This window comes from Entelurus aequoreus, linkage group LG18, assembly GCF_033978785.1.
Source record: "Entelurus aequoreus isolate RoL-2023_Sb linkage group LG18, RoL_Eaeq_v1.1, whole genome shotgun sequence".
Taxonomy (NCBI): Eukaryota; Metazoa; Chordata; class Actinopteri; order Syngnathiformes; family Syngnathidae; genus Entelurus; species Entelurus aequoreus.
In genome coordinates, this window is record NC_084748.1 from 1095689 (window position 1) to 1118238 (window position 22550).

The 22550-nt window shown below is 40.4% G+C and overlaps 1 protein-coding gene across 1 annotated transcript; it reads right to left on the bottom strand.

Annotated features, from left to right (window-relative positions):
* Positions 1–766: 766 nt before the first annotated feature.
* On the bottom strand, positions 767–22135 carry mettl14 (methyltransferase 14, N6-adenosine-methyltransferase subunit). The gene is made up of 11 exons (XM_062026248.1): positions 21767–22135; positions 21116–21204; positions 19431–19518; positions 12732–12809; positions 12170–12257; positions 12001–12091; positions 11774–11915; positions 8973–9065; positions 5906–6022; positions 3482–3692; positions 767–3415 (listed from the first exon to the last, which is right to left on the bottom strand). Exons 1-11 carry the CDS (start codon positions 21830–21832, stop codon positions 3108–3110), a joined length of 1371 nt encoding a protein of 456 aa, XP_061882232.1. The 5' UTR covers positions 21833–22135; the 3' UTR covers positions 767–3107.
* Positions 22136–22550: the final 415 nt, after the last annotated feature.

Here is a 22550-nt window from a genome sequence, read left to right on the forward strand (position 1 = left end):
AAAAGGGGGGGGGGGGGCTTAAAGGGGCTGTCTGCAACTTCCTCACAGTTACATTTATCACATAACAAGAACACCATTAGTGGTGTAATGGCACACATTTGTTTTACAATTTTCTATATTTTTCAGAATGACTAAGAGTATGTCATAAAAAAATGTTTTACTGTCCCAAATAAAATGATCGGTTTTACTCACCCAGACTGGTCACACCAAAGCTGTCCAAGACTATGCAGCCATGTTGTTATGATAGAATATACATTATGACTATTACTAGGACTATGCAGCCATGTTGTTATGATAGAATATACATTATGACTATTACTAGGACTATGCAGCCATGTTGTTATGATAGAATATACATTATGACTATTACTAGGACTATGCAGCCATGTTGTTATGATAGAATATACATTATGACTATTACTAGGACTATGCAGCCATGTTGTTATGATAGAATATACATTATGACTATTACTAGGACTATACAGCCATGTTGTTATGATAGAATATACATTATGACTATTACTAGGACTATGCAGCCATGTTGTTATGATAGAATATACATTCAATGACAGCTAACTATCCAAATGGCTACTAATAGCAAACAACACCTAAAGCTCATGCACGTGCATGTGTTATGTACGTACCTAGTCATACGTACCTAGTCATGCACGTGCATGTGTTATGTACGTGCATGACTAGGTACGTATGACTAGGTACGACTAGGTACGTACATAACACATGCACGTGCATGTGTTATGTACGTACCTAGTCATACGTACCTAGTCATGCACGTGCATGTGTTATGTACGTGCATGACTAGGTACGTATGACTAGGTACGACTAGGTACGTACATAACACATGCACGTGCATGTGTTATGTACGTACCTAGTCGGGCTGCACTAAAAAAATAAAAAATCGATTAACATCCAAATCGCGATTGTTATTCATCCCGATTCTAAATTGGTTTATAATTTTCAAAAAAATAAAAATACATTCCGCACAATAAGCTGCTACTTTTTTCCTAAGCTTTGATCCCTGCGGCTTACGAAACTTTGCGGCTAATTGCTGTTTTTTTCTTTGCTGACGGCCATGATGCAAATAGTTAAAAAAACCAAGCAAAGACACTGAAAAAGTGTGTTTTTGCTTGTGCTACGGCGCCATCTTTTGACGAGTTTGTTCACTGCAGGTGTTGCATTGCCCTTCTGTTTAGACTGAGCATTCGACCGGAAGTACAAGTGCCCTTCTGTCTTCTCGTCGTCCATAGCATTTTTACTCGTATGGATTCTTCATTCATTTGAAAGTTTTACAACTAAAACAATTCTTACTTACTAAAGTGTCCCATGCGTGATTTCTGTAGGAGTGTTTTCATGCATATTTCTACCTGCTATCGTAATGTAATCAAACAAACATTGTTAGCATTAGCTAATATACTAACATGTTACACACTACAATGCCCTTCATTTTGTATTGTTTTAGTTTTGTAAATTCACCAAAATGTCACCGTGGAGTTAATGAGTCTGTTTAGCTGATTGGAGAGCTAGCTTGCGCAGCGAGTGGGTCCATGACCATGACTTTTGTTTTGTTTGATCAGCCGTTTTACTGCCATGTTGCAGACACCGTTTGGAAACAATGAAGGTATGTAAATAAACATATTCATAATATTTCTGTGTAAATAATAATTTCACAGCGTATATATCTGCAGCGTCCGGTGTGGCTAACAAATGGAAAACTATTTTTTTCTTTGATAATGTTCTTGGTGGGGCTGATATACCGCTTTGCTCTATAGTCCGGAAAAAACTGTGATTTTATTAATAAGAATACATTTTTTTAAAATATGTTTTTTCTTCCATCTTTATGCAACCAGAAGGAGCTGTTTTAACCTGTAACATGTTTTTTTTTTTTTTAAAAAAGGGTTCATTATGAATATTATACCAAATAACACATTGCAAGAATCGTGTTGAAATGAGAATAGATTCTAAATTGAATAGTCACCCCAAGAATGTGAATCAGATCAAGTTGTTACATGCCCAAAGATTCACACTCCTGGTACGTAGGGTACTTCATTACGTCCTATAAGCCGTATAAGGGCGGGATATAGTGTGCCAAATATTTGGGGAAGTTAGCGTGTATGTAAATGTTGTAAACAGCCCCCTTAATTGGAGTTGATCAAGAGTAGACTGAAGTTTAATTGGAGTTGATCAAGACATCAGTCAGAGTAGACTGAAGTTTAATTGGAGTTGATCAAGAGTAGACTGAAGTTTAATTGGAGTTGATCAAGAGTAGACTGAAGTTTAATTGGAGTTGATCAAGAGTAGACTGAAGTTTAATTGGAGTTGATCAAGACATCAGTCAGAGTAGACTGAAGTTTAATTGGAGTTGATCAAGAGTAGACTGAAGTTTAATTGGAGTTGATCAAGAGTAGACTGAAGTTTAATTGGAGTTGATCAAGAGTAGACTGAAGTTTAATTGGAGTTGATCAAGAGTAGACTGAAGTTTAATTGGAGTTGATCAAGACATCAGTCAGAGTAGACTGAAGTTTAATTGGAGTTGATCAAGAGTAGACTGAAGTTTAATTGGAGTTGATCAAGAGTAGACTGAAGTTTAATTGGAGTTGATCAAGAGTAGACTGAAGTTTAATTGTAGTTGATCAAGACATCAGTCAGAGTAGACTGAAGTTTAATTGGAGTTGATCAAGACATCAGTCAGAGTAGACTGAAGTTTAATTGGAGTTGATCAAGAGTAGACTGAAGTTTAATTGGAGTTGATCAAGACATCAGTCAGAGTAGACTGAAGTTTAATTGGAGTTGATCAAGACATCAGTCAGAGTAGACTGAAGTTTAATTGGAGTTGATCAAGACATCAGTCAGAGCAGACTGAAGTTTAATTGGAGTTGATCAAGAGTAGAGTCAGAGTAGACTGAAGTTTAATTAGAGTTGATCAAGAGTAGAGTCAGAGTAGACTGAAGTTTAATTAGAGTTGATCAAGAGTAGAGTCAGAGTAGACTGAAGTTTAATTAGAGTTGATCAAGAGTAGAGTCAGAGTAGACTGAAGTGACTACCAGATATTTTCCTTGTCAACTCCAAGCAGTCTGGTTACAATTGTGGCGCTAGCGTGGGGGAAAACCTCGATGTGGTCCTCCACGTCCCCGGAAGCCGCCCCTGTCGCCGCGGAAATTGGGTCGGTTTCTTTCGCGGCCTCTCTCTCCACCCCTCCCGGCGTTCAGACCGCCGCGCCCCCCTCTCGCCGCCCCGCCGCCACGGTCCGACTTCATCTTAGAAGGCGGCGACTTGGGCCGCATGCGCTCTATTTCCTCGGTGCAGCCAGACAAGTAGGAGTCGGGCAAGGCGAAATGTGCGGCATAGGTCTCAGGGTTGAAGTTGCTGTTGGTCAGAGTGGGTCCCACGGTCAGCCAGCCTGCATCAACAAGGTACAGACTGACAAACCGGCAGCAAAGATGCTTCCAGGAAACTTTAGTCCTACCTGGTCTGATGGTAGAGTCCTGTCCAAACAGGTGCAGCCTCCTGCGGCCCAAACAAAAGTGTTCGATGATGTGGAAGATCTCCACGGGCTTCTCCACGTTCCCCATCTCGGGCTCCTCCGTGATGATCAAGTCGATGTCCACGTTTGCATGGATGAAGTCGCCGTCCATGCTTCTCCTCACCGTTCCTTTGATTCCCATCAGGCAGTGCTCCTGGAAGTGGTTACGTAATTACACAATGTGTTGGAAGTGAAATAAAATGACATTTCCAGCTGCTGCAGAGACAAGTTCTGTGTGCCCCTCAATCTTTGGAGCTGTGCTTTTCTACATTTGGAACTTGCATTTCATTATCTTCTTTTTCCCCCTAGATTGAAGTGGCTGCTGTTGGCAGAAACTCTGTGCTCTTGTGACATCCTTTTGTGTTCCTGATGTTTCCTTCTTGTTTTCATGTGGGCTTTTTTCTGCCTTTTGGTTGGGGACCCTTTGGGACTGTGTGACAAGGGGAGGCACTTTCATGCCATGCTTTTTTGTCAACTTCTGGATCTGCCTCCCGAAAGGCTTTGGGCCATGGAGACCAGCTGCTGGGTCTCTGCCACACCAGAGTGAGTTTGGAGAGACTGGAGGGGACGTGGATGAAGAGACAGGACTGCAGAGCTGGCACTGAGCAACGGGACGGACACGCTTCATTCAGTGTCTTGGCTGAATGAGCAGGTATCAAACACCTCGGTCTCCTTGGACGCATCCTCGCTCATCCATGCGGACTGGACACTGGCCGAGAGTTGGTGGGCGGCGGCCAAAGTTGGGGTCGACTCTTTTGGTTGCTTTGTTGGGTCTGCTCCTGTCTCTGGCCATGCTCACCACACCCCAGCAGACGATGGCGTGGAACACCGCAGAGGCCACCACAGTGTATATGTTTTACTTTTGTGGCTGTGTACAAGTGGCTGGTTGCATCAGCTCTGCTCTTTTAATGTCCTTTGATGATTCCCTCTTACACATATGTTTATGTGTGCTATGGCTATGAGGTTTTTTTCTTCCTTGGCCTCAGTCTGGACCCCCCTCTCCATGGGCCCAGGCCCCGTCCCCAGCGTTTACCTGTTTCTCACCTTTTTTGTAAGGAGCGCCGGAAGTTGGCAGACCCGTCAGCGATCCTGTTCTGTCTCCCTGTAATGTTTGTCTGATCTTGAATGGGATTGTGCTGAAAATCTTAATTTTCCCTCTGGGATTATTAAAGTATTTCTGATTCTGATTCTCTTTCACATTCTACTAGTTATTTTCTTCTTGATTTAAGTTTCTCCTTTTTCTTAGTTGCTAAATCTAACGCACAACTATTATGATAAATTTCTCTCTGTGAAGATGCTCATTTTACTGGCTGGTAGCGTCACGTTGGGCGCTGCGTCATTTTCCAGGAACTATTTCCATGGAAAATGGGTGAATATTTTCCAGGCCATGAGGCCACCCTGCATTGTTTACCATTCTTAAATACCATAATAATATTAAAGCGGACTCAAAAGAACGAGGGTAGTTTTAGTGGAACATCCCAGGCCCTATTCGGGGTTTCTCCAGGTATCAGCAAGTCTAATTTCATGTTTTTTTAACGCCACTGAATATAAATTAAATGCTCAATTCAGACTGCAGAAAGTGCATCCGGAAATTATTCAAAGCACTTCACTTTTTCCACATTTTGTTATGTTACAGTCTCATTCCAAAAAGGAAATTATTCATATTTGTCATCAAAATTCTATTTAGAAATTACATTTGTAAATTAAATATAAAACAATCACATGTACATAAGTAGTTACAGTGTTTGATCAATACTTTTTTGATGCAACTTTGGTAGTAATTACAAGCTCAAGTCCTTTTGAATACGATGCCACAACCTTGGCACACCCATCTTTGCGCAGTTTCACGTATTGGTCTTCGCAGCACCTCCCAAGCTGCATCAGGTAGGTAATAAGAGTAGATGGCCAATGTTAGAAAGATATGTAATGTAGCTTGTAGCTTTTTGCTCCTGGTCTGACTCTGGCTCATACATAAATGGTTGGATGCTCAAATCCCTCCCTGTTGCAGCTCAGAAGTTGAATATACTTAGAATAAGATCTTTTTTCCTTGTGGGAAGCTTCTCTGTCAAACTACAAACATGGCAGCCGTGACTGGGACAAACTTTCAGCCAGCCTGAAGGAGCTGCTTGAGGAAGGGTTCACAACTCAGCCTCTCAAAACGGCTTGTTTCCAAAATAGAAAAACATTTTTTAAAAATAGAAAACCCCCACAATAGATCTCCTTTAAAGAACAGCACTGGAGATGTGTTTCCTTCATTCAAATGTGGTGTTTTTGTACTTTTCTCCTAAGTGATAGTGCCCTGCTCGTCAAGCTAGCACTGTGCCACCATGGCCAGTCATTACATGTTGTGATATTAATGTGCTATACCTTGGTCCTCTGAAATACTGCTTTGGGGTCCAGAGTCTTGGTCTTTCCTGGGTTATTCTTGTTGGTCTTGATCCAGCAGATATCTTCACAGCGCCTGAAGCCCCATTTCCTTAAACACTGCAAAAGGTGTATTGATGGTGAGCATGTGGATACACCTGACAGTATTCATGGATTGACATGTTGATGCTCTTGCACGGAGCTTTCAAAATGTAGTCGTCGTCCCACAAGCCTCCACGCTTGGGCCTCTACTTCTTTCAATATTAAACTGCTCACACAAAATGGTTGATGGTTGATTATATGACCGAAATAAACTTATTTCATTAATGACCTGCCTAAAATATATGTCCAGCGTTTACCTACTCAGTGGCCTAGTGGTTAGAGTGTCAGCCCTGAGATGGGTAAGTTGTGAGTTCAAACCCCGGCCGAGTCATACCAAAGACTATAAAAATGGGAGCTATTACTTCCCTGCTTGGCACTCAGCATCAAGGCTTGGAATTGGGGGTTAAATCACCAAAAATTATTTCCGGGCGCGGCACTGCTGCTGCTCACTGCTCCCCTCACCTCCCAGGGGGTGAACAAGGGGATGGGTCAAATGCAGAGGACAAATTTCACCACACCTAGTGTGTGTGTGACAATCATTGCTACTTTAACTTGAACTTAACTTAACTTCACGTACGCTGATGACAAAGTTGTTTTTTTAGGGCGGTCAAACAATTACAATATTTAATCACGATTAATCGCATTGTTCATAGTTAAGTCAAAATCATTTTTCATCATTAATGAGTGTACCATAGACAGACATTTTTCAAGTTTTTAAAACTGATGGGATGTTCATATCTTCCCGTTGGGATAAAGAATTCATCCTAATATTCACAGCCACACACACAAAAGGTGGGCATAAACAAGCGTTTTTTCGTGTCTTTCTCGCCATCTCAAGGTCTAAGTTGGAGATCAAATTTGACCAACTTCTCGGTTTATGAATACAATTTTTATTATACAAGTGGGAGGCATAATTTAGAATCTAGAAATAACTTTCACCAACTCAGAGGTGATGCAGCCGCAGCAGCTGAGTATGTCAGCATAAGCTAGTTAGCTCTCTGGGATCACTAACCGTAGATCAACTTATAATAACAATATCGCTTGGTTAATCTTCAGGTCAGGAGATGTAAATGGAGTATTGTTGGCGATTTTTAGATGTTCTTTAGAGGGGTTTATGGGTGGCAGAGTGTACTACCATTAGTTGCATTGTCAGCCACATCATACTGGCCGTTTTTCACCAATTACAATGCATAAAAAAAAGAAAAACATAGGTTATTTTCTTACATAGGATTGTGAATGAAAATTCAAAATTCCCCCAAAAAGTGCAGTCCCTCTTAAAGAAGCAGAGTTACGATTACGGTCTGTAGTTTTTCTGTCAGTCTTAATATACATCATTTGTGAGCGAGGGCAAACACGGAAAATGGAAAAGAAAAAAAAGGGAGCACCAAATTCTCATGTGGCGGGCCAAAATAAAGCCTAGATTGCCAATATACCTGTGGCGGTGAGGTTGTGGTCATCATATCATTTGCATAATCCTCTATGATACAGGGTTTCCCCTAGCTGTAATCAATCATGGCACACCACTACAGCAAAATAAAAGCCACTACACCTTAGAAATGAGGATATTTTATGTGAAAACTACATTTAAGTAATATATTGTCTGAGTGGATATATAGCCTATTATTTACGCACTATTGACTAGTGATGCAAGGAAAATACAGCCAGCCAAAGACATCACTGAAGCAGCGCTGCAAAAGGAGGATATTGTGATGACATAAGCAAGATGCACGCGATTGGTGGACATACTTTAATATATCCGAGATATACCCGCAAACAGCAATCTACAAAATGTGCAATTATTTAGAAGACAGTGGCGGTCTTTTGAGGAGATAAATTGCGCAAGTGGCTTGTGTCGGCGGTAAGACCGAGGCGCTGCCAGCCCTTTAAAGCCGACCCTGATCCCGAAGTTAAGCCTTGTTCTAACATACCAGAGGCCGTTCACCCTGGAAACCTGCTGAGGGTATGGGTAGGGCCTGTGTTGCATTGTGCAAAAGCTGCAACAACTGAAAAATGAAGCAAAACAATATTTAAAAATATATATGTTAATACTGAACTCATTACGGATAACAGATGTGTTTTCAAATGAATGTAGATTTGTTAAAGCGTTTTAAAAAAAATATAAGCCTCAATGATATGATGACATCATATTGACCCTGCCCTGGCCACGCCCCCACCGCCACAAGTATATTGGCAATCTGGGGGGAAACCCTGTGATGCATAGATTTTCTTTAAAAAGGGCAAAAAAACTAATGTACAAATACATCTATATTATGTGTTATCAATTATTATTATTATTTGTTCTTATATCGTTCTGCTTTATTTTTCAATTGTTTCTGTTTCTTGTACTTTGTTGAGAATTTGTCTAGGGACTTTTACGCTATTAAAAAATGACTAGCAACAAAGCTGGCATCTTTTTCTGATCTTGTCTCATGTTTAGAGACACTAGAGAGCTGCAGAGAACCACACTGACGTCACTCTTGCTTTGAGCTGCTGCAAGCCTTCTCTCATTAAAAACCCGCCACCGTCCCATTAATATTAGCAGATTGCACATTTTTTTTAAGTTAAAAACAGCGCCGGACTTTGTGTGATGCCTTCTGAAGAATATATTACATTATATTACTTAAATGTGTTTTCACGTACAAAAAAACACTTATTATTATTAGGTGTGGCGGCTTTTATTTTGCCGTGGTGACGCGTCACAATGGAATAAATTAAGAGGAAACCCTGACAGCGTCAAGCTGTTGTTAATCAACACTTTTGGCAAGACCTGCGGTAACTGGCCCGATGTGGCAACGTTAAATAGTTGCAGACTAATCACTCGACACACATCTTTGTGTCTGACACATGACAAATAGGCAAACAAAGAAGGCAGTCAACTGGTATGACGCGCAGCAGAAATAACTTCAACTGGCTACAAAAACAAAAGAAACTCAAGACAACATGCTAGAATGGGAAGCTCAGGTGTTACCATTCTTCCTAGGTCCAGGCCTTCACCTGAGCCACACCAGAGGAAGACAAAGGAACGGAGGGCAGAGATCTCCTCAATCTCCAGCTTCATGATCTACAAGAACACAAAAGAGGAAACACATAAGAAGGAAATGAAGGTTTGTATAAAGTGGAGCTATTATGCAAAAACAACTCTCTACCTGTTTTGTGTATTTGGGATCTACAGAAGTCCTGAACATTTGAAATCAAACATGGAGGCCTTGCGAAGATATTTATAAAACAATCTCACCTTCCTTCTTACTTCCTCCTAGGGTTGCAAAGGGGTGGAAAGTTTCCGGTAAATTTACGGAAACCTTCCGGAAATTTACCACAGGAAGTTAAGCTCGGGAAGTTTGGAAATATTGACCATTTTTGGATTATTCAAAGTTGGACACCGTCCATGGGAATAAATGGGGAATTCCAATAATGATATATTATTGGGCACTTGTCTATATGCTGCTGCATCTTTGTGGCATACCTGACGTAGCTCTTTGCACACTATTTGCACATGTACACCACCTTTCTGCCTACATTGGTTGGGGTGAAATGTCTCCACACGTCGGATGTGGCATTATTCTCTTTGTATTTATTTATTCTTGTAAAAGACTAATGCAATGCCACACACATATAAAATAGTCAGCTAAACAATTGGAGTAGTCTTTAAAAATATTTGACTGATGGACAAATGAATAGAAATAGGCTAGATGAATAAATGAACATGCTAAATCAAACTATAAGCTACATTCTTGTATGACAACAGAATGGCTAGCAGAACAGAAGGTGGAGGAAACTACACCTTTTGATTTACTATTTGCTAGTTGAACTTTACACATCACAAAAAAGGTAAATTCGGATCACTAATGTTGTTAGCATAAATGAATGGGATTTAACATAGAGAAAATGAGCATCACGGCTAACGGAGAATTATTTTGGGTTCATTATGAGACTGTGGTGGTACATAAACCTAGCTAGCTAGAGATATTGGCCCCAAAATCATTGAACAAGTACAGGAACAGCTAGCTAGCTTGAGTGGAAGTCTGCTGGAGTAGTCCACAGCAATTACACCTCTATTACACTTAAATACCATAGATCAGATATATTTACCCCATCAACACTTACCTGACTGGAAGAAGTCCTTGGGCTCAAATACTAGTGTGGCCTCATTAGCCCGGCTGTAGTGCAGGGGTCACGCGGGCACCAGGTAGCCCGTAAGGACCAGATGAGTAGCCCGCTGGCCTGTTCTAAAAATAGCTCAAATAGCAGCACTTACCAGTGAGCTGCCTCTATTTTTTAAATTGTATTTATTTACTAGCAAGCTGGTCTCGCTTTGCTCGACACTTTTAATTCTAAGAGAGACAAAACTCAAATAGAATTTGAAAATCCAAGAAAATATTTGAAAGACTTGGTCTTCACTAACTGACAAAGAAACAGATAACAGATTTGGTGTCCAGTTCAAAGTGTGACATGATTTATTTAAATATTTGAGAGTTGACTTTTGTATTTTACATGAACTATTATTTGTACAAACATGGTACAAAGTAATTCATGATTTGTTCAAAAATGTTAGTGGCTAGCTAGTTAAAATGGGATATTGTGATTTCACAAGACTGTCTTAGAAGTGATCCTTTGAAAATGTTCAATTTTAAAAATGTGCACTTAGAGAAAATATAAAAATAAAGTGTTGCATATTGATATTTATCTGTTTCTATATATATTTATTGTGAGAAATCATTAAGATGATCAGTGTTTCCACAAAGATAAATATCATTAATTATTAATAATAACATAGAGTTAAAGGTAAATTGAACAATTTGGCTACTTCTGGCAATTTATTTAAGTGTGTATCAAACTGGTAGCCCTTCGCATTAATCACTACCCAAGAAGTAGCTCTTGCTTTCAAAAAGGTTGGTGACCCCTGCTGTAGTGTGTAGCATGCTGGGAATTATCTGTGCATGTGATGGAGGAATGCACAGTGCAGGGTTGAAATTCTACTGAATTTGCATGAAATCAGGTTGTTTTAGCTAATAATCATGCTGCAAGATGTTGCATTCAATGTTTATTCCCATTAATTCCCGTTACTTCCCATATATTGCAATGGAAAGTTTCCAACTTTGAATATTCCCGGAATTTAGCAACCCTACTTCCTTCAAAGAGCTGTTTGGAATTTTCCCCAATTCGTGACATTTTTCCCAATTTTGACTTCAGCAACTAAATGTACCCAAAGTGCGTTGCGCAAGTCCACTACTGTACTCTGTAGTTAATAAGCTCCTTCTTTTTCGCTATCCTCTTGTTGTGGGGCAGACTGGCTTGTACATGCACATGCCTCTTCCACTGTTGCCATTTTTTAATACAAAGTAGCGAATAGTTTGCACTTAATTTGTCAGCAAACTCGCTATGGACGCTCTAAAAACTACAAGATGTATGACAGGAAGAAGACGCTGTCTAAGTGGAGGCACATAAATAAGACCGCCCACAAAATGGCGCATCCTGATTAGACGGTCAGAAAGCAGCTTGGAAAAGGTCTGTAAAACATCATTAATGCAACATTTGGATCAAAGCACCATCATTACATGTTATGTAGACCACAAGGAAGTGTTTTCAATGTAGAAAAAGCAAATCAGGATAAAAAAACTAAACTGTTTAACAGGACTAATGTGGCTTAGCCTTAGATGGGTGTATGTTGCCCCCTGCTGGACAAACATGTTTGGAGAGATTTGTTTGTGCAATTCTTATTATTCTGCATAAGATAAAATGAGGTTAAGAGGAATACGCTGGAAAACTCACATCATCCCAGGTCCAGAAGCGCTGTGTGTGGCTAATGCCTGATTCTCTGTAATATTCCTCTAGAGGAGGCTCAAGGAGGATGACATCAAACTCGCTTTTCAAATTCTGGAGGTCAAAGTGCCCTGGGTCAGCCTGCAGGTACCTGATGATGATGATTAAAAGACATCAGATCAATGTGAGGTGAGGGTTGATATGTATTCCAATAGTGCCATCACTTGGCGGCATACATAGGAGGGGTGTTAGTGCTGGAGATGAGCTCGTCCTTCAGTCGGATCAGCTCTCGTAGTTTGGGGTACTCCTCAAAACGGTCCGCCAAGCCTTACCCACAAAAAACATAGTTAGCTCCATGGTCCATACACACACACACAAGTAGTACACAAACTTAAACACACTCACCGACATCTCGAATGAAGTTCTGTGGCCTGTGACCCGTGTCCACAAAGTGTTGACAATAATCATTGTGAGGGTTTAAACTCTGGGTACCCTAAAAGTAGATCGATGAAGAAGATTAGATGCATTATTATGATTGTAGTTGACAGTCAACTACAGACAGCTGCTTTTAAAGCTACATTAAGTTGTTTACAATATTCTACAAAAGGTGAGTACATCTCTTTGCATCAGTGTATCTTCTCAAGGGATAATATCAGACAAAAAGCACAGTAAATATGGCTGTATTTTAGAGTAGTCCGTGTACAGCTGGTATAGCAGTATAGATTTACTATTCACCAAAAATGTGTCAACAAACAAGCATGTGAGGGTCTGGCCTAAAGTCAAGCCTGGTGATGGTAGTGTCACGGTTTGGGGGCTGCACGAGTGCTTCTGGAGGTTGGGGAGCTGCGGTACGTTCATTAACATGAATTCCAACTTGTACTGTGATATGTTTCTCACTTATTTGAAATACTGTAGCAGCTCGGCATTAGCCGTGTATTGAAAGAAATCAAGTGTGTCATTTACCAACCTTAAGGAAAGTACTTGAGTCCTTGTATACTTCCTCATACGGGTTACTTTCCTCCGGCTGCTGCACCTCCACCTCATCCTGACAGACAGCAATGGGACAATTTGTTGGTTTGATTCATTCCATACAACATCGCAACAAGAGCCACAAATACTTCAAACAATATAACTTCATTATTACAGCAGGGTAAACTCGGGCTAAGCGATAATTGATATCGTTAAAAAATGTGTTTCATAAAACATTCAATATTTTTGCTTTTTTTGTGGGGAAATAACGAAAGCGACGCAGGAAGTGATCACTGATCAGTGGGAGGGACACGCTCACAGCCAACCAGGTAACAGTAACTATCAAGTTTGGTTGCACCGCGGTTGATTCTTTGTATGGAGTGAGAAGAGGAAGTAAAAGCGAGCGCTGCAGAGAACAAAGAAATTGTCCATTAAACAACAATTAGGGCAGTTTTAAAAACGGACCATAGTTACACCAATGTGGTCTGCTAAAATATGCAAGGCCCCCACCAATACCACACCACTAGGGATGCAACGATAAACGATATCACGATAAAACACGGTAAATCTTCCACTGGTTAATATTATCTTATTGAATTACTTTTTAATTATCATAAAACCATGATTTACAACTCTTTGATAAAGTCAATGACCAGTGACACTGCTCTTTTACTAGCTTAAATGCTGACAGGAAAACAAGAGGCATTAACGTCTTTCTCCATTAAAGGCCTACTGAAAGCCACTACTACCGACCACGCAGTCTGATAGTTTATATATCAATGATGAAATCTTAACATTATAACACATGCCAATACGGCCGGGTTAACTTATAAAGTGACATTTTAAATTTGCTGCTAAACTTCCGGTTCGAAACGCCTCTGAGGATGACGTATGCGCGTGACGTAGACCGGGGAACACGGGTATGCCTTCCACATTGAAGCCAATACGAAAAAGCTCTGTTTTCATTTCATAATTCCACAGTATTCTGGACATCTGTGTTCGTGAATCTGTTGCAATCATGTTCATTGCATTATGGAGAAGGAAGCCGAGCAAGCAAAGAAGAAAGTTGTCGGTGCGAAATGGACGTATTTTTCGAACGTAGTCAGCAACAACAGTACACAGCCGGCGCTTCTTTGTTTACATTCCCGAAAGATGCAGTCAAGATGGAAGAACTCGGATAACAGAGACTCTAACCAGGAGGACTTTTGACTTCGATACACAGACGCCTGTAGAGAACTGGGACAACACAGACTCTTACCAGGATTACTTTGATTTGATTTGGATGACAAAGACGCAGACATGCTACTGTGAGTATGCAGCTTTGGCTTCTAAACATTTGATCGCTTGACCGTATGTGCGCAACTTTTTTTTGCGTATGTACGTAACTTTTTTAAAATATATAAGCTTTATGAACCTTGGGTTAGGTGAACGGTCTTTTGGGCTGAGTGATTGTGTGTGTTGATCAGGTGTTTGAATTGTATTGGCGTGTTCCATGGAGCTAGGAGCTAGCAGAGGAGCTAGGAGCTAGCATAACAAACACGCAGGTGTTTTTATGCAGGATTAATTTGTGGCATATTAAATATAAGCCTGGTTGTGTTGTGGCTAATAGAGTATATATATGTCTTGTGTTTATTTACTGTTGTAGTCATTCCCAGCTGAATATCAGGTCACCCCCGGCTCTCACAGCATCTTCCCTATCTGAATAGCTTCAACTCCCCACTAGTCCTTCACTTGCACTTTACTCATCCACAAATCTTTCATCCTCGCTCAAATTAATGGGGAAATTGTCGCTTTCTCGGTCCGAATCTCTCTCACTTCATGCGGCCATCATTGTAAACAATAGGGAACTTTGCGTATATGTTCAACTGACTACGTCACGCTACTTCCGGTAGGGGCAAGCCTTTTTTTATCAGATACCAAAAGTTGCAATCTTTATCGTCGTTGTTCTATACTAAATCCTTTCAGCAAAAATATGGCAATATCGCGAAATGATCAAGTATGACACATAGAATAGATCTGCTATCCCCGTTTAAATAAAAAAAATTCATTTCAGTAGGCCTTTAAAAGACGACATTCCCTAATTTAAACCTTTATGAACACATTACTGTCTGAGCAACTAGGGCAGGGGTCGGCAACCTTTACCACTAAAAGAGCCATTTTGGCAAGTTTCACAAATTAAAGAAAATAATGGGAGCCACAAAAAATAAATTTAAATTTAAAATGAAAAACACCGCATACAAAGCTTAAATGCTTTGTGCTATGTTACCCAGGGATCTCAGACACACGCACCGGCACGCACCTTAATATGGATATTTGATGTTAGTGCGGCCCGCGAGTTTTGAATGAATGGCGCTTGATAGCGTCATACTTACCAACTCTCATTATTTCCGGGAGACTCCCGATTATCAGGGCGTGATGGCACTGCTTCTGGCGCCCTCTACAGCCTGCCCAAACAGTGTACCTGCTCGATCACATGTAGAATGCAGCTTCAGCTTGCTCACGTAAGTGACAGCAAGGCGTACTAGTTCAACAGCCACACAGCTTACACTGACGGTAGCCGTACAAAAACAACTTTAACACTGTTACGTTACAAATATGCGCCACACTTTGAACCCACACCAAAAAAGAATGACAAACACATTTCTGGAGAACATCTGCACTGTAACACAACATAAACACAACACAACAAATACCCAGAATCCCATGCAGTCCTAACTCTTCCGCTCAACCGACGCACGGAGGGGGGGAGGGTTGATGTGTGGGGGGGTTTGGTGGTAGCGGGGGGGTGTATAATCTAGACTGGAAGAGTTAGGGCTGCATGGGATTCTGGGTATTGGTTGTGTTGTGTTTATGTTGTGTTACGGTGCGGATGTTCTCCAGAAATGTGTTTTTCATTCTTTTTTGGTGTGGGTTCACAGTGTGGCGCATATTTGTAACGTAACAGTGTTAAAGTTGTTTTATACGGCTACCGTCAGTGTAAACTGTGTGGCTGATGACTAAGTATGCTTTGCTGTCTCCTACGTGTGCAAGTAAAAGCTACATAAAACATATGGCCGGAATGGCACGCTGTTTGTAAATGCTATAGAGGACAATTACTGCAGTGCATTTAGGGCACGCCCTTAATTTAGTAATTAGAGTGAAAATAGGATTATAATTGCCCTGGGAGTTTTCTAGGAGAGGCACTATAAGTCTCCTGGGAAAATCGGGGGGTCGGCAAGTATGCAGCTGAGCCGCATCAGAGTGGTCAAAGAGCCGCATGCGGCTCCGGAGCCGCGGGTTGCCGACCCCTGAACTAGGGTATTCAATTGTGGTAGGCCTGGGGCGATATTGATAAGTCTATTAACCAAACGATAAATGAAAATGTAGTCTGTTATTTTTCCAGCGTGGGTAACCGCCATATGCACACCTTGTTACGGCTGCTAACCTAACCCTAACCCTAACCCGTGTTACGGCTGCAAGAGGCAGAGCTGTCACTCTTAGCAGCAGCTTGTACTCCACGCCCATAAACACTAATAAAAATAATAACTACTGCAAAACCCCTGAAGGTTAGTAATACCATAGTCAATTAAAATGATCGAAACACCGTGATTGATAACTGCACTTTGATAAACTTATGAAAAGACCAGAGTTAGCTTGCAAGCTAGCCTAAATACTAACATGAAAACTAGACACATTAACGTCTTTCCCCATTAAGAAACGTCATACCTTATTTCAAACTTGTTAAACACAGTGTCTAAGACAGTATTTACATTCAACATAAAGGCTGTGCCGTCTTTGCACAAAATAATCGATATAAACTCCACAGTGTCGTGTTAAAACAGACGAATGGCCGTTCAACAGGAAGTGAGCTCGCCTGACCTTTCATAAACCAAAAGTAAAACAAACTGATCAACCAATTTGCATTTATAAAACGTTTACAAATTGGAATGGAAGAAAATAAACATTTCTAAACACACAAATAAAAAAATAAAAACATGAATCTTATGAAGCCAGAATATATAGATTTTATTGTGTAAATAAGTACTTTTTGAGCACATTCAACAACACCGCGTTGAAAATGATTTTGGTCACAATAACTTTATTCAACCATTTTATTTGTTGTTTTGGTCGTGTATATTGGAGGGTCCTCCACCACTCTTTAACAGAGACAAACTGATTGTGTTACTTTTGCTTGTGATTTTTGTTCAAGTACACAATTATGCAAACAGTATATTTAATGTTTTATTATTTGTTTGTTTTCTTTAACTTGAATACTTACAAGTTTCCATTTCAATTACAATGTTAAAATATATGGGAAATACAAGTGTATTGCATTTGAAAGGCATATTATCATTACATCGGTTGGTCTGAAAAAAATGATGGCACTTCTATAGTTTGTCTGTAATAATTTGTCAGTTAATACGTCGTCCAGCAAAATGTGTTATTGACCCAGGCCTAGCTACACGCTATGTTCTCTTAATAAAAAAAAAAAGAGTAAACAATCGATACTCGAAGCGATATGACAACAGGAGGTGAATTGCGTGACGTCACATAAACCGGGCGTGACGCACCCAAAACAGTTTTTTCTCTATCATTAAAAAAACACCACATTTGAGTGTTTTCCATGGTTGTGTTGACATTTCCTTTCTTTTCTGCCTTGAGAGCAGAGGAGGGGTTACATTTTAAACAAAAATCTTTATATTCAATACATTTTGCTCTTGGTCCCTATTTTTGATAGGCCATAAAAAATATAAAATCATTTTCGATATCGATGGATATAAAACACTTATGCCGTGATACAGTTTTCCGCCATATCACCCAGCCTGAGGATACCTAAATAAGCTCAACAGTTGATTGTTTACAACGTATCGGGTGTGTAGCGTTTGACAAGACTGGTTAGATTCCTTTCATACTCGTGTGACACTGGTTGAGTGACATTTAGAGCAGACAATTTGTACTACAATCTCCGATTCAACTTACTGGAACAGCATTACAGGTTTCATGATAAACAATTATTTGTATTTCTCTTATAGCACGTGCCAAACACTGGGGGCGAATGTCTGCAAACAAATTATATGTACACAATTACAGTGTATACAGTGCCTACCAGTGGCCTACTGGTTACAGTGTCCGCCCTGAGATGGGTAGGTTGTGAGTTCAAACCCCGGCCGAGTCATACCAAAGACTATAAAAATGGGAGCCATTACCTCCCTGCTTGGCACTCAGCATCAAGGCTTGGAATTGGGGGTTAAATCACCAAAAATGATTCCCGGGCGCGGCCACCGCTGCTGCCCACTGCTCCCCTCACCTCCCAGGGGGTGATCAAGGGGATGGGTCAAATGCAGAGGACACATTTCACCATACCTAGTGTGTGTGTGTGTGTGTGTGTGTGTGTGTGTGTGTGTGTGTGTGTGTGTGTGTGTGTGTGTGTGACAATCATTGCTACTTTAACCTTAACAAAAGTATTGGAACAGTGAGTCCTATTAGTTTATTTTTGTTGTAGACTGAAAACATTTGGGTTTGACATCAAAAGATGAATATGGGACAAGAGATCATCATTTCAGCTTTTATTTCCAGGTATTTACATCTGGATCTGATACACAACTTAGAAGCTAGCACCTTTTGTTTGAACCTACCCATTTTTCATGAGAGCAAAAGTGAGTGACAGGTGTGTTTTGTTGCCCAGGTGTCTCCCAATGACATTGATTATTCACAATAAATAGCACTGAATGTCTGAGCTCAGTTTCAGATTGGCTAGGATAGGTTTTGCCTGTGCAGACTGCATTTAGAGGTGGAAGCAACATGAAAACCAGAGAGCTGTAATCAATTGTGAATGTGAGAGAAGATGGACAATCAATCAGACATTGGCCATAGCCAGTACAACCATTCGGAATGTCCTGAAGAAGAAAGAAACCACTGGTGTACTAAGCAACAGACGTGGAACAGGTAGACAGAGGAAATCATCAGCAGTTGATGACAGAAACATTGTGAGAGCTATAAAGAACAACTAACTGTTAGTGACATCAGCAACGACCTCCAGAGGGCAGGAGTGAAGGTATCACAGAAGACTTCATGAACAGAAGTACAGAGCCTACACCAGAAGATGCAAACCACTCATTAGCAAGAAGAATAGGAAGGCCAGGCTGGAATTTGCCAAAAGGTACAAAGATGAGCCTCAAAAATGCTGGAAAAAAGTTTTATGGGACTGATGAGACAAAGATGAACTTCTTTCAAAGTGATGGAAAGGCGAAAGTTTGGAGAAAGAAAGGATCTGCTCATGATCCCAAACATACAAGCTCATCTGTCATGGCTTGTCACGGCATAACTATGTCTATTGGAAACTAGAACTCTGTATTTAAATCTAACTGCAGAAATGCTGCTGCTTTACGGTAGGCATGTGTACGTCACTTGAACCAACTTTACGGCGCCGATTCGTCATTCGTGCGGACGAGAGCCCGAATGTCAACGTCTTAGCGGAGACGGAGAGCATAATGGAAGCTAAACCAACAAAACACGACGAGGAATTGGTGCCAAAAAGAGGGAAGATTAACTTTTTTGTTTGGGTGAAGAAGGTCCAGACGCAGACCAAAACAACTGTAATCTGCAAAACATGAGACAGTCTATTAAATATGTGACAAAGTATCAGGATATATATTTATGTCCGTATCGCACAGCACTACCCCAATTGTCAAAACGGAGCCTTGCTGCAGTCACTCACTTTTTGTTCCTCCACATCTTCCTCGATGTCATCTCCCTCCGCCAGGGCCTTCTTTTTGGACGGTGGAGCGGATTGATCCAACGACGACCTGCAACACGCAAACATCAGCACAATAAGCAACATGAACAAATAATAGGTGTCAGAAAGTGGTCAGCGCTTTGGCGAGACGGGTTATCACGTGATTATATGGTGAAAAACAAAGACAGGGCAGAAAGCTGATGAGGCCGACTGGTTTTCTGCTGCTAGGCATTCCTGCGGGCTAAGATGAGGTCATTACCTTCTAGTTTGTACAATCTGCAGAACATGTCATTCTGACACCATTATTCTTGCTAACCACAATATAAATACAGAAAAATACACACACACACACATGCATCCACAAACAAAATATACGCCACACACACATACCCCACCCCCATCCAGCGTATTTAAAAGAGCGGTGTTGTGCGGTGCAGCGGGCGTATGATCTGTGACATAAACATGCTGTGCAATACCTACACCCTCCGTGCCAAACGTGAGCTTTGACTGCTGTTTATTAAACCTGGCAAAATGCCGTAAAAAAAAATGAACGACGCCTCGAGGCAGCAACAATTCCTTGAATATTTTTTGTAATCGAATTACTCAAGGAATCGTTTCAGCTCTATCTGCTAGCCAAGAATGTACAACAATTCTTCTCAACAACAGAGGAGAAATATAATCTTAGAGGAAAATGTCATTTAAAACATTTGTACGCACGTACAACACTTAAGACCTTCAGTACATCAGTATGTGGAATTAAATGATGGAATGGACTAAGTAAATAAATCAAACAATGTACTAATATGATCCACTTTAAGAAACTCTTCACACTTAAAGTGTTTATAAAGTACAAAGAAGAAGATAAACATTCTGAATTTACTTCATCCATCCATTCATTTTCTACATCATCTTACTCATCTCACCATATGAAATATAACTTACTTCACTCATTATTATTGATTTATTTATTTTTATTGTGATTACTTATGGAGTATATTGTGAATACATTGAGAACAGGAAGTCAAATAAAGTTTTAGCAACTGCTATGTAAAGGAAAAGGGGTAGGATTAAATAAGCTCTGCTTCTTCCTACTCCTTTTCCAACATGTTGAATAGACAAACTGGAAATTGTGATGTATCATGTTGTATGCATGCATGTGTGATGTATCATGTTGTATGCATGCATGTGTGATGTATCATGTTGTATGCATGCATGTGTGATGTATCATGTTGTATGCATGCATGTGTGATGTATCATGTTGTATGCATGCATGTGTGATGTATCATGTTGTATGCATGCATGTGTGATGTATCATGTTGTATGCAGGCATGTGTGATGTATCATGTTGTATGCATGCATGTGTGATGTATCATGTTGTATGCAGGCATGTGTGATGTATCATGTTGTATGTAGGCATGTGTGATGTATCATGTTGTATGCATGCATGTGTGATGTATCATGTTGTATGCATGCATGTGTGATGTATCATGTTGTATGCATGCATGTGTGATGTATCATGTTGTATGCATGCATGTGTGATGTATCATGTTGTATGCATGCATGTGTGATGTATCATGTTGTATGCATGCATGTGTGATGTATCATGTTGTATGCATGCATGTTGGAAATAACTCAAAGTCAAGTGCATGCAAGTTCCACGTTTGTACCTGCATGTTTCTCTGGTCTCTTCTATCTCCTTGAGTTCATCTTTACTGTTCAGCACAGCCCCGATGCTGTCTGCACTCTCAGCTCCCAGCTGCAGACAAAGAAAGGTGAACGTGTCACATAGGAATACTGTTTCATTGACTCTACGTTGTATCATGCTTGGTGTGTGCAGAGTTCAACACAACTACGTTGTATCATGTGAGTACAACACAACTAAGTTGTATCATGAGAGTACAACACAACTAAGTTGTATCATGAGAGTACAACACAACTAAGTTGTATCATGTGAGTACAACACAACTAAGTTGTATCATGAGAGTACAACACAACTAAGTTGTATCATGAGAGTACAACACAACTAAGTTGTATCATGAGAGTACAACACAACTGTACTGTACTGTCACTGAACCATTCAGTTCCACTTTGAAATGTTTACCCTCATGTATCTTAGCTATGCTGTGCACAATATGCATGAGTTGTATATGCATCACGTAATGCGGATAAATGTTTTTGAATGATCAACATTCAATGCAAGGACAGTAAAGAATACATTGTGCATGAGTTAAATATGCATCATGTAATGTATTTACATGATCAACATTAGTAAAGAATACACAACTAGCAATGTTTGATGCTAACTGCTAGCTACTCGCCTGCTGAGCGAGAAGCTGCCGCCTTAGTTTTTGTCGCTCCCGGATTTCCTGCAGTCGACTGTTCATTTTGTCCCTTTCGCTCTTGTCTGCCGTCCAACGCTCAGCCACGCGTGACGACTTCAAACGCAGAAATGTTTCCAAAAGTGAATGTTTAGCTGTGGAGGAAACAGCTCGCTTACGTTTGCTACGCGCTCAAAGTGTGAGCACTCGTTGTAAGCCACAGGGCGCGTGGTTTAAAACAGAGGGGCGGGAGTTAAAGCCTGTATTTCTCAATCTAGCACTATTTATACTTTTATAACTTTTCAATTATTAAAATAAATATTACTTGAATACACGGCACATTTGTGCTCGAGCCAATGACAGTTAACGACAAAGTCTCAACTGATGACACCGCCCTCATCTGTCACTTCAGGCATACGCTGGTAACCAGAACAAGCAAGAGGCAATATTATTCTGTCATCCAATTGGTCAGCGGTTGTCGCTTCCGTCTTTGCTCCTCCAATGGGGGAGCTTGCCATCGTGTCTGCCTACGTCACTTACAGAGATGTTCTACAAGAGGAAGATGTTCATCAACTGAAAGTGTTAAGGTTAACTAAGAATAAAACATAACTACTTGGGAATAAATCTCACCAGTTTGTGTTGTGTTATGTTTTTCTCGAACACGGAAACGAGGTTAGACAATAATACATCACATATTTATAATGTCACACTAAATAGTCGTTTCATTCATTTTCTACTGCTTGCTCCTTTAAATTCACATAAATAAGATAAAGAAATATACATT